Source organism: Limulus polyphemus, unplaced genomic scaffold, assembly GCF_000517525.1.
Source record: "Limulus polyphemus unplaced genomic scaffold, Limulus_polyphemus-2.1.2 Scaffold61, whole genome shotgun sequence".
NCBI classification, from domain to species: domain Eukaryota; kingdom Metazoa; phylum Arthropoda; class Merostomata; order Xiphosura; family Limulidae; genus Limulus; species Limulus polyphemus.
In genome coordinates, this window is record NW_013665671.1 from 287,621 (window position 1) to 301,138 (window position 13,518).

At 32.7% G+C, this 13,518-nt stretch overlaps 1 protein-coding gene across 3 annotated transcripts in view; it reads left to right on the forward strand.

Moving 5' to 3' along the window:
- The window catches only part of LOC106464510 (transcription factor AP-2-beta-like), a 145,816-nt gene that overhangs the window by 73,285 nt on the left and 59,013 nt on the right, over positions 1–13,518 (forward strand). For 2 of the 3 annotated variants that reach the window (XM_022392709.1, XM_013924660.2), the window contains exons 1-2: positions 3,890–4,332; positions 11,691–12,200. In XM_022392709.1, coding sequence (XP_022248417.1) covers positions 4,177–4,332; positions 11,691–12,200 — 666 coding nt within the window. In that variant the 5' untranslated portion in view covers positions 3,890–4,176. Of the gene's footprint in view, positions 1–3,889; positions 4,333–11,690; positions 12,201–13,518 lie in introns of those variants that run through there. The other variant, XM_022392705.1, reaches the window with a different exon arrangement.

Sequence of the window (13,518 nt, forward strand, 5' to 3'; positions counted from 1 at the left end):
AAATCAGTTAATTAAAAAACGGAGACGTAACAGTAGTAATGAAGTGTATATATATATAGTACTTTCTTGCACAATCTGTTATTTTACTTACTTTGTCCTATTTTTACGAGTTTGTTATTCTAATACAGTAGTATTCAGACTTGTAGGGTGTGTAAGATTTTTATATTTATACGAATGCAAACTAGTATTGTGTATCAAAACAATTAAGCTGAGAACCGTGAAATGTTTGTGCATATAACAATAGACTGAAGTTCCTGTAATCTTATCTTTTCAGTTTATCAGCATTATCAAAATTATTAAAGAAAAATTAAAGTAGAAATTACAGTCTACGTTATATTAACTGTTTTCTGTTATTGTTCTTTTTCGTTTTTAAATATATTTAGTTTTGTTTATGCTGACGAAATTATCCAACAAGAACTTAAAGTTAAAAACTAAACGTTAACGTCACAAAAAATCTGTAGCAGGATTTATGCTGGTATAAAATTTTCATCAATTGCATTCAGATATTGTAGATATCACCGATTATCGGTGACATATATCTTTTCAAAATTGTCTACACGTTCCTTATGTGTAAAATATGACAATTTTCCTTATAATTAAACTTCAAACAAAAGTATGACTTTAAATAAATAGTATTCTTTAATTCAAAGCATCCGTATTTCAGCACTCGATTAAATTGGCAATAAATTCACATTCAAGTTTTCTTTTTCATTATTGTTGTACAAACCATATTTGTGTTTTCTTGCACCTTTCGCCTGTTGGCAAGTCATCTAATTTTGTGAAACAAGATCAATCAAAAAGAAACTGACATGTTTCCAAAACGTTGTATTTAATAAACCTTGTGGGAAAGGAAACATTAATTTTTCCACACCAGTTGTTAACGTTGTATTCATCCCTTGAATAATCTCTAATACTTCTACTTAAATTATTGCGTTATTTTTTAAAGCATCAGTCTTAGTTGAAACTTAAAGATTTGTGACATTGTATATCTTGTCTTTGAAGTTTTATAAGATAAAAAAATCCAAATATTGTAAATACAATTGTAGGATTTCTGTTTATTTAGCTCCATTGTGTAACATATGTGATAAGGTACAAACATATGGAAAAGCAGCTCTCTATATATAAATAAGTCTAACACAATCAAGATTTTTCTAGTTTATATTTAATCGTTAAACAGTAGAGAAATTACCTCAACTCATTCCCCGTCAAAACAAAATAAGTACAGTGACATATATGTTATTCTAATTAATTGATTAATTAATCATATATATTTCATAATTATCTGTATTATATCAACGGCGTCCAGGCGATTACTCAGCTCTGCACAGCCTGACGAGATAATTATTTAAAAATACGACACTTTTATTATAGATGTATGCGCCAATAGATACATGATCGCGCCAGCAAAACTATAACAAAACAATGTACAGCATGTATATAATAATAATAATAATAAAATGTTGTATTTTTACATTATATATATATATATACCAATATCGTTCAAAACGTTATCAATAAATTGTCATAATCTTTTAGCTAAGCAATACTTAAAAGCAGTAGTTTTTTTAAGATCAAGAAAATCCCTCGAAAAGAAAGTAGATAAGTTGTTAATTAAAACATAGAACAAATAAAATCATAGATAGATGGATAATTTCAGAAAGAATATTGATAACTCAACAGAATTCAGAGGTAAAAGGAAGATATAATTTCCGAAAGCTTTCAAACTATTGGATTTGCTTATTTGACTTTACTCTACTTTTTTGCTCCTCTATGTTTCCAGGAAGCATTAATTTGTGTAATCAGTTATCCAGCATGTCTTCAGTCTAAAATATCTTCAAGGTGAATTTACTTCGTAATATCATGTTAAGTAAAAAAGATGTCATTAGCTAATGATTCAAACAAGCTCTCCATCAGCTTGATTAACGATTAGTCGACCTTAAACTGCACTAGAAAAAAATATTGAAAAGTGAGAGTACAAACTGGTGTTTAACGTATACAATACAATTGTATCTTTTACGCACATTAGCTATAAAACAATAGACAATATCTAGCAGTTTTGTATTGATATTATTATATTAAGTATTTGTTCTACTTAAGCTAGTTTAAAATATCACTTAAAATCACCAACAATATATTTTTTTCTACCCGATTGATATGTAGATTTTATATTTCAGATATTAATTTTATTTCTTGACTTGGCTGTAATGAAATGTGTCATTTGAGATATATTCTCAGTTTTTATCTGTTTTATTTTGTAGTCACATGTGCATTGACAACTTACGTTAAGAGAAATAATGACTTCTTTCCTTCATACTCATGTTCGATATACAAACTCAGTCTCTTAAGACTTAAGGTATTATCGTGACTTAGCGTCAAGATGTAACAAATAGACGATACTTCTCAAATGAGCGCTGGCGAGAAGGACGTTCCTAAGGAAGTCCATGCAGCATTCTTAAACGTCGGGCGTGACTCGTTGACGTCAGCACTTACACTATTGGATAATTTCGGATCGGCAGCATAATTATGTGAGACAACAGGAAAAGCCTTTTTCTGTCATGCTGAATAAAGCTGAGTTATCTGATTAACACAGAACACCATCACACTAAGCATTCGCACAAAAGTTTAGTTCGATTTCCGCTCAACAAAAATTAATATTTTACATAAAAATTGAATACTTTTATATTAGATTCAAATATATCATAAACATAGATCTACGTTTTAATTTGCAAGTTCGTAGAATTGATCTTGAGGGAAGATATGTATTTAGACACGTGAGATTAGAACGTTTTACAACATTCTACGCCATTTCCTATTTTTATCCTAACTTTTCAATTTCCACTTGTATAATCTCAAGCGTTTGATTAAGGCTAAGCATGAGGTCTCTTGTTAATTATATACCAGACTACCACAATTAGTTATAATATCAACCTAACTACGAGGCGTTATTTCCACATGCTACTTGTGTATGATTCTAATATACTTACAGTCGTTTCGATTCAAATATTACATATTAACCTTGAAGATCGCCTTCTTTAAGGACTTATTTATTACAAACAATGAAAGTGAGGAACTAGCTACTTGTATCATCATTCTCTATGAGACAGATTTGAATAACTACCTCAAATGAGGTATCCTTATTTTAATATCTGCGAAATCAATGTGGGGAATTGTTGTGTTAACTATAAATACATGTTTCTGTGAAAATCTAGAAACTTCTTCATGACCTCAAACATTTACGTCGTACACATTGTAGAAAAACATACGGAGACGTCATAAGGCCCGGAATGTTAAGTTGCACAATACTTAGACTTTAAACGTAATGTGCTTCACAAGTAGATGTGAATCAGGTAGGAAAACCTATTTCTTAGTTTCACAATATTACGTCACCCAAACGGGGCGGAGCGACGTTATCTAACAGCAGAACTTTGTTTAACAGGTTGGTAGGGACATATGTAATAAACCGGTTTCTTAGAACAAAAAGGGATCATCTCGATCCTAACGAGGGGTCAGTATATTCAGCATAAGATAAAGAGAGGGTAAAAAAGTGTTTAATCCAACAAAAATATACTTACACCATATATACAAGTGGGCAGTCTCACTAATTTATGCGTCCAACCGGCGTGCGTGGTGATCTTGGACATGCCTTTACAAAAGGAAGACTGCAGAATCCTTGGCGTCAGTGATGCGTGAGCTTTGCACTTATTACCAGCTTTAACGCTCAGGTAGCCTGCGGCCATTTGAGCACTCCATTCTTGGCGGCAAGGTAGTCAAGCAGGCCTTGCAGTGTTGACTTTCTATTCTCTTCGTTTGCCCCCTTTTCCCCCACCCAGTCTAGTTCTCCCTACCTGCTGTGGCGTGCAAGAACTTCAACTGTTCCACAACCTGTCCTGTACGTGGCACGGAGGTAGAGGTAGTCCATCAGCCAAGGCATTCTTGCTTGCAACACCAGTTAAGCCCAGAGGGGGATAGAAGACCAGTGACCGCAGCCGAAGAGATTTTAAACTGACATTGTAGGTAAAGACTGTGTGTGTGTGTTCAGAGAAGGTTCTTGACTGTTCGATATTTTGATTCCGTTTGCATGAAACGATATTCCTGTGTATGCAGCCATCATCAGCTGCAGATAATCAGTAGTAGTGCGAGAACGTAGAATATTTGTTATTGATTGTCGTCAACAAAATGGCGCAACTCAGTCCCTTAGCACAAGCAAACAGTCCTACAGGACAGAAAAGAGAAGTACCCGAGGACAATGATGAAGTTGCAGGTCAGCTATCTCCTGGTCAAGACATGAAAAACGACATGCCCTCAGCATTTGGACTCATAGAATCTCCTGAGGTGTAGTATCGCTAAGCTATAGAATTTATGTACGATCCTTTGTATTTTGAATAAATCTCGTCTAACAATATTTTATATTGATTATTTAAAACATTAATAGGCGTTAAAAGTAAATTATTTTGAATGAATATTTTATCACACTTGAATATTAAGTTTTCCTGTAGTCTTCTACACTTACACTATAACATTGGTACGACTATATTATCCATGGTGTTTAGTTTATTTACTCTTTCTGCTCCAATGAAAAAAAAAAGCCCAACAGAATGGTATGATAAGAGGTTTCGGAGTGTTAAAATGTCCCTAAGAGCAAGTAACAAAATACTAATGTAAAGTTCTCTATTCAGTTTTATTGATACGCGTAAGTAAATGTGTTACGCGAGTTTCGTGCCACAAGCAACAGGCTGATGCTTCTTTCTGTGCCATACATTTTTTTATACTTTCATCATACTTGAACTTACCTGCTCTTTAATGTACCGACCTGTCCTTTGGCGGTTAGGCCTGAAGCTCACACATATTCACAAACCAAGTCTGTCGAGAACGTTTCGGCACACAGCTATGTTGGTTTTCTCCCACTCCCACGTGATATGTTGTTTGAACTTTTAATTTCATAGTTTCAAAATTCGCTTGTTCTTGGCCGCAATCTCTGATTACTTAACGTCAATAGAAGTTTACTCTTAACACAAAAAAATAAGCTGTCGAAGAAGAATTCTGTAGGAATTGATATTTTTGTATCTTTAGTTTGTTGACAAAATTGAATTCCACTCATGAAGGACAGATAAAAAAAGGTAGGTATCTTATAATTACGAATTGTATATTATATAGCACATAACATAATTTCGTTCTAAGTTTATAAATCTTGGAAATTATTACACTTTAGGGTATTTAATTTACATTTGGTTTAATTGTCTATGAACGTGTAGCTGTGGCACATATAGAATTTAGAAATATAATCCTGCTTTCTGAACTTCAAAATGTTAAATATTTTACGTAAATTTCAGCTTAAACTGTTAGCTAAAAGAAGGCAGTTAACAAAAACTGACTGACAGCAAAATCGGATACGATATAACGTTTTATGAAAATAAGCGTCACCTGCAAGATAATTTCTTCCATGTACGGAAGAAAAGACTAAGCGATAAATCGGCGTTTACCACCTCACACAAAACATGAAAACGTGACGGTACTAAAAATACTGAAATAATTATAATACACGTGAAGGTTCTGTTCACGAGATGAAGACTCCAATAGCTTAAGGTTTTAATAATAATATTTATAAAAGTATAATATCTTGTATTCCAGCTTTCTGTTTGTAAATTAGGATTACTTTTAGATTCATGAAAAGTGTAATGTTAGTAGTTCAAATCATCTATTTTCAAAACGAATAGTTAGCCATACAATATATATATTTGTGAAACTGCTTCTTTATTTTTGTTTGTTAATACTATTAGGCTTATTATACCATTTTATTTGTACAATAGCATTGTCTATAAAGACAGTTTTCTTTATAGGAGCATTTTTCTTGTATAAAAACTTTAGTAGATTTAAAATCGTTTCCTTTGTGTATTAACATTTTTGTTGTTTAAGCTAACAAATACTGCTTTATAAGTATAATAAAATGGTGTCTAAACATAAGATAATGTTTCTCCAACGTAAAATACTTCTGTTAAATATATAGAATAACGCATAGTTCACATTTCAATCAAATAACTAAATTTCCTTAAACAGCAAAATAATATTTGGAACACAGAGCACAGACAAGTTTAAATAAAGTACATTTTATATAAATTTGGTTACATTCTTAATCTTATTTACATCAAAGAAAGTGTGGCCTAAGATGTTTTAAATTATCCTTTTTTGATATTAGATAACCATTTTTTAGCATCTTATTGCATCATTAAAATGTCACTATAACATTCCCATGTTGAAACTAATTGTGCAACATCCTGTGGCCAAGGCAACGTCAGAAGTAATCACATCCCTTTACAGAAGAATGTAGTCGAAGGTACGAAGCTGTGGTTTTGTAAATTGGTATTCCTGATACGACATTGGTGGAGTTAAAATTGAAAGACTTGGGTAGTTTCCCCGTATATTTATTTATAAGCGTGGAGGAAATGAAGGCAGTTATACACATTATAGAAAAATATGCAGCATAAGTACTAAAGCACCAAATACTAAAACCGGTATTGCTTGCCTTAGATAATATCGTTGAGGTCGTTTAATATCATGACCTTCGAAACTTTAACTAATATCATCATACACCACAAATGTCAATTGCAATGAAACATTTTAGGTAAAAAAAAATTACAAAAGTTGCGCAATAGAAACAACATTCATATATATATAAATGCAGACAAAAATATTATGAAAACAGTGGAAAACAATCAATAGCTGTATTCAAGGTACTGCCCAAATGTGACAAATTCCAATATGGCGGCTTTTATTGTCAGTATGTTGTTCTTTGCGTGTACACGAAAATGAGCATGTAGTACGCAGCCGTTAACATGTATTTTTATCATTTCATGTAATGGATGATGTTCATTTGGGAACCTTTTAGCGTACATTCTGGCAATAGTCCGAGTATTGTGGTAACATTCTTCTTATTAGTACGACCATGTTGAAATCTTCAACTGAATAAAGTGTCATTATTTAAATGATTTGCGATTAACTGCAGTACAGTGCGTGTGTTTTGGGCTAATGTAAGTGGCTTTTATGGTAATACTTATCTTTTCCAAGGTGCAGTGGCATGCTTTACAAATTTCTGACCATGCACCTACAACCTAAGTTTGAGTAACAGTCTTTGCTATGGTCGGATTTCGATATTCTGTAGCACAACTCCTTATGCAGGGAATGGGTGCATTTCTGCCTGGAACGAGGAGCGATTTCAGCTAAATTTAATTTAAAATATTTCATTTATTATTGTCTATACTTTCGACAGCTGAAATTTTGGGTTTATGATGCTGATGCATATTAATAATATTTCCGAACATGACATCAAAGATGATTTGCAACATCTCATTTCATAGCACTAACAATGATTTTCCTATACCTATACAATTCTGAAGTATTTGCTTATTGAGTTCTAAATCATTCTTTAGATAGCGTTGCTAGGTGATGCCACTTAACATCGGTATCACAAACTACCTTACAAGTATTCCAAAATTAAAACATTGTTTTTTTCTCATACAGGGTCGTATTTGATGGTTTCCGTAACTCTTTTTGCTTGTTATGTAAGAATAAAAAACGATCTTTGGCACATAGTGTGCGGTTCGAATAAAGTGTTTCACTTTTAGATGACATCTTTTCTTAGCAGATAACTCAAATTCATATTCATTGTATTTTGTTCTTAAAGCAGTTGTACTTTGTATTTACGCTTCTTGGTTAGTAACTTTTTATCGAGTCGGAAAATCTATAGACGAGAAAGTCTAATAACGTATAATTCTACTGCAAGTTTCGTTTTTAACACCTCTTGTTATTCTTTGTTTTTGCACTGAGGTTAATCCTACTTTATTCCATCTATATGAAACATTCTAGACTGTAGACGAAAAAGTGAATTTTGAATGTGGTGTTAACTGGAAACAGAAAATGCTTTTTAGTAAAATTTTAATAAACTTCCAGGAGCCTTTTTTTATTTGTTTAAAATGTGGGTAATATTAAGTTAAAACTTTTATCTTTAATATTTCTTAGTGTCTATCATTTGTAAAAACAAACTTGTTCAGATTCGTTGCAATTAACGCTGAGATTGTAAGTAGTCAAGAAACATCATTTCTCTAAAACTTATTTAATCCTGAAATGTGAATAACTAATCAAAAATTGTGAAATCACTGATCACTTTTTTCTATGTAAAATAAATAGTGAACCCAGTACTAATTAGTGGGATTAATCGCAATATTGATGACATTTTTCTTGTTTCACTGATTTTGTCATGGACCCACAAGCAGTTCTGGGCATAAATAGTTTTAAAAAACGTGTTTCAAAAGTCATATATGGACACCGTAGACATAGAATTCAATAGGCTTACATACAGAATTCCTCTTCCCATACAATAATATTTGTCCAACCAGAAATAAACTAAATACAATAACAGCTCTAACCAGTACCACTGTAAGTTAAATGTTGGATAAGAGGCAATGCTTATTTCCAAAGTGTAAATAAAAATACCATAGAACCGTTAGACATTATTGTTCTCGAAATGAATAAGAGAAGACAGTGTGTTGTAAAGGTTCGCGCTGAATTCTACACCTGCTTCAACCTAGGTCGAAGCTCCTCATTTTCCGGACCATTGCCAAAGCCTAGAGGCATTGTGTTTCACGCTGTTCATCGTGAGCGACACGTACGATATACAAAATTTGTGTGCGTGATGCTTTGAAATAACCGCCACTATAGGAAAACTGATTCAGCTAAATTCATTTAATGTAGATCAATTACAGGATATCACGATGTTGCATTATCTCGACTTAGCTAGAGTGTATTATAAAAACTTGTCGATTTACGTGCAGAATCACATAGTCGAAGTCGTTCTAATGTAGTACGGATATTTTAGCGTATTGTAATCACTTGTGTTATGGTCTCTTGCAACAAAAAGTCATTCATTGGCTTTATTTCGTGGTTACGGAAAGGCATCTTCAAGAATAAAGAAACTTCTGAAATAGATTCAGTGATCTTCTATGCTAGATTAAGTGCAACTAATAATTGGAAAGGTTTAAGATGTGTAGCTAATTGACTTCAAACCATGAAATTCATAGAAACGAGTCAGAATGGAAAGATTCGTGAAAGCTACAACTCGTCAGTCTTTTTCATGTGTTGGTACATCTGCAGTGTTTTTTTTATTTTAAGGATTTTGTATTTGGCGCATACACGTTCATGCAATGATTCCAGATATCGTTTAATGAACTATCTAACAGTACTTACACGTTATATTAGTGCAATAAGGCTGTGTCACTTTATTATAGTTTATAAAATACGAACACATTAAAATCAATTAGAGCGATGTTTTGAGTTGGTGGCATGTTGGATATCATTAAACAGTCATTTTGTATCATCCTTTGCTATTATAGTTTGTAAACTAGTTACAAGCTTAATCAACCTCGATCCTAAAAGGTGATTAAAATATTTTCCATTTTTGTTTCTTCTGAAATTTAGAAATTTGCATCTTCACTTTTAACGGGACATGTTAGTCTCTTCATGCGAAATATGTTGCATATTTCAATGTTTTTCGTGATTGGCAATGCTACAAAGGCATGCCAAACTTCCTAAAATGGTTACCAAATAATAAAATACTTTGTTTGAACATTCCAATGTTCTACAGAAATGACAAATATTTTGGTGCTTTGCATTTAAAACTGTAAAAACAGTTAAACATCAGTGTATTTGTTGTGTTCTTCATCCTAAAGTGATTTTTTGTCTTTATAATTTGGAGTTCAGAAATAAAAAAAGTGTTAGGCACTTTCTTAAAGTGTCCAATCAGCTTTTCTAGCATGTAATTGACCAGCATAACTGAGAAATTTCGATCACTTTAACTTGTTACTTTAAAAAAATATCGGCCCGTATAAACAGAAAAATTACACATTTTTGAAACTAGCACGTGTCAGATCGCTACACTGTATTACCAGATACATAGGACTTTTCGACGTTTCACGTCAGTGAACTAGAGGTCAAAATACTCCTGACCCTGTAGGTAACTTAGGCTTAATCTCCTAGACTGCAGATAATGATAATCGTCCAGGGTCATGTCCTTGCCCGAAGCTTTCCTGTGTATTTTATATACATTAACTAATGTATAGCAATTAGGGTTGATGAAAAATGTGACTGTAAATAGTTGAATAATGCAAAATCAATGGTAAACATGACACCATATAATATGTCTAGAAATGTGTAGCGATTTTTACAATAAAAATAGTGTTTAGTTTTTTTCAAGAAGATTTCAAGACGAAAATTATCTTTCATACTAATTTTACTCTTAGAAACAAACTATTTAACATACAGTTTAACCGTAATTATGTATAAATAGAAAGGACGAGTTAAGTGTAAGAGTTTGAGTTCTGATATTGTTGTTCTTATTTCGTGTATGTGTACAAATTTAATGATGATTCATCTGCATATATAATTGTAACCTCACTTGGAATATCGTCAGTTACTAAACATAATTATGTTGTGATTGTTCAGGTAGTTGATCTAGCCTTACTAGATTTAAACTTAACGTGGCTTTTGAGGCAAAGTTCTGATTGACTTCTCCACATCGCAGTATGACAAACCAGTGGCTGTTTCAGCTCAAAAATAAATCACATGTAGTGATTTTTTTAAACAGAGATGTCTATGGCGGTAGTAAAGAGCGAAGTGAATACCAGTATATAAATTAACTTGTAATTCACCAAATTATTGTATTTTAATCTGAGATCACACAAGGAGGTTTTATGTAAAAATATTATATAAAAGTAGTAAATGTGTCGATGAAAAAAAAACATAAATATATTATTATTATTATGCTAAAGTAATTTTTTCATTCTTAATTTATTAGTAATACTAAAGTGTATGAATGTAGTCATCCTTTTAATCTTCCCTTTAATATTTGTTTTCTTTGAAATTGTATCATTGTTCATTACCCAGAAAAATATTAGTTTATCTAACAATTAATTTCGGATTCATCCATATTAAAACACGCCATTTATTGATTAATATATATTTTAACAAAGGTATATACAAGAATGTTTAGAAATATAGATAAATAAGTTACAAAGAATCAGATAAAATGTGCCATTTTAAAAATGGCAATTAAATATTTTTGTAGCAAGAGCTAATATAGCATTCAAATGACCTTGTCAAACTAAACAGGCATTCTGAAACTACTAGTGCCTCAACTTGAAGCACTACACTAAAATATGAAAAATAAAAATCGTTAGGTTTATTTGTTCGTGGTCGATATTATTACAAAATTAAAAGCTTTTTGTATCTTCGTTTGTAGAAACATTTACATACTTCTACGAGACCTTGGACTCCCTTAGCTACTAAGTTTAAAACACTGTGTTCAAAAGATTTTGCTTACTTTTGTCCAAACTGATCTTAAAAAGAGGTCAGTTTACCAGCAATTATTGGCAACACTCAAATAATTTATGAAAAATACTTTTATTTTCAAGTCATAGCATAGTATTTTGTTTGAATTTGAATGAAAATATAAAGATGGTTAAACATGTCAACTACGTTTCTCAAGAACAATTAAAACTTTTATGTCTGTCAAAAGTTATATCACAATGGTTCCGTTGATATCCTTTTAGTTTTTGTTCGACTGTAAAACAACTGTATAAAGGTTGGACTTGTCCACAAATAGAACTTGCTTCCTTATTGATGTCTGGTTTCTTGTTTTGCAGGAACGTCGAGACCTGGTGGGGGGTCACGCCGCCAGTCTAGTCCCCATTTCCAGCATCGGTAGCGTGGGTTCTACAGCCACTTTCAGCACCACCCCTAGACTCACCCACACACCCACCTCAGCCGACTTCCAGCCGCCCTATTTCCCACCGCCGTACAACCTGCCACAGCAACACTTAGACTTCCACCACCCCCACGTAAATGCTGATCCTTATACTCATCTGAACAGTCTTGCGGCCGCCCAACACCCACAACAATACCACCAACTCCACCCCCCTCAGCGGACCCACAATGTTTTTGGAGCCCGACGGGAGGACGAACCTCTCCATCTTCAACCCAATGTCCACCCAGGACTTACTGGATCCTACGATTTGGCTCGTCGAACAGATCCTACTTATCCTAGTGTCCGACGTCCGGACGTCGCAATGCATGGCGGTCATCATGGTCTGAGCGAACAAGACCTTATTAATCTTCACAATGCAGGAACTTTACCAGCTATTGAGGACACTCAGGTAGGACTACTTTCAAGTTTGTTGGTTAGTTGAACCACACAAACACGTGTGAGTGTTTCAATTTGCAGATGACAGCTAGGACTATTATTTGTAAGTTAACATGACTGTAGAACTGAACGTTTATCATTAAAGTAATATATTTTCATAAAGTTATGAAGAGATTGTTTTTTAATGAAAATAATACTTTATGATAAACTGAAGCTCTATTTACAATTTTATGCCATTCAAAAACACAAAAAAATGTTTAATATGACGCAGCTGAATGGCAACTTGCAGTTGATTTTACTGCAACTTGCATAATCCAAGGCTGAGGTCGAATTCTAATTAAGGCATCCACCTATTAGAGCAAGTAAAATTAGTATGACTTTGCAAGGATGTGGCTTCTCACAGGATGTCTACCATTTGCATAATAGTCAATAGTTGTTATGCGCTTTCTTCCCAAGCTTTGCATGTGTGATACTCTCCAGTCTATTTACATTGCACAGGTTGTGGCAGCGAAGCTATTGAAAGATACAAATTCACAGTTTGACGAAATAAATATGATTTTATTTTGTATTGTTCTGGAGAACAAAATAACTCTGTCAAGTTGTAACGTTACACCTTTCACTGTATGTTAGTAGAATCTGAATAGAATTTATGTTACAATTTTTTTCATACTTGTATCCAGTTTTTCTTTGAATAAAGAATACTTTAAGCTCGAATATAACTGAAATAAGAAATTCTACTATGGAAATGTTTGAATGTAATGAAGATTTTATATGACAAACAATTATGATATTAGCATGTTTTCTTGCTACAGTCGTTTTGTAGTGTTTCATGAAATAATAATTATTCGTCCACCCTTCAAGTCATCATTTATTCTAGTTTTGATCGAGTTCATTTTGGGAAGCCTGTTAAATACATTTTTATTAGTTTTCTTTTAAATTACACTGGTATTAAGACCAAAAATGTGCTTATACTCCCATATTATTTTATTTCTTATTTGACAGTGACAAGTAAAAAATAAGGCTCAATATTTAGAATTATTAGTGTTTTAGAGTACTTAATTATGCAACAGTAATGAACAGTAAGACGGTATTTTCGTGTCAAAGGTTTTATAAACATTACTTCATAAATCTATCAAGAAAACGAATAAAGCAAACAGGAAACAGAAAGCCGAAAAATTGATCAAGGAAACAATGCCATTATTTTGAACCAGTGAAAAATTAAAAAAAAACACCAGATAGACCAAAGAAAAGAAAACTTGAAATAGAGATCACAGGAAAAGCATGAAATATACTGGGAAATAATACATAAGCTATAGGGTACATAAGAGAGA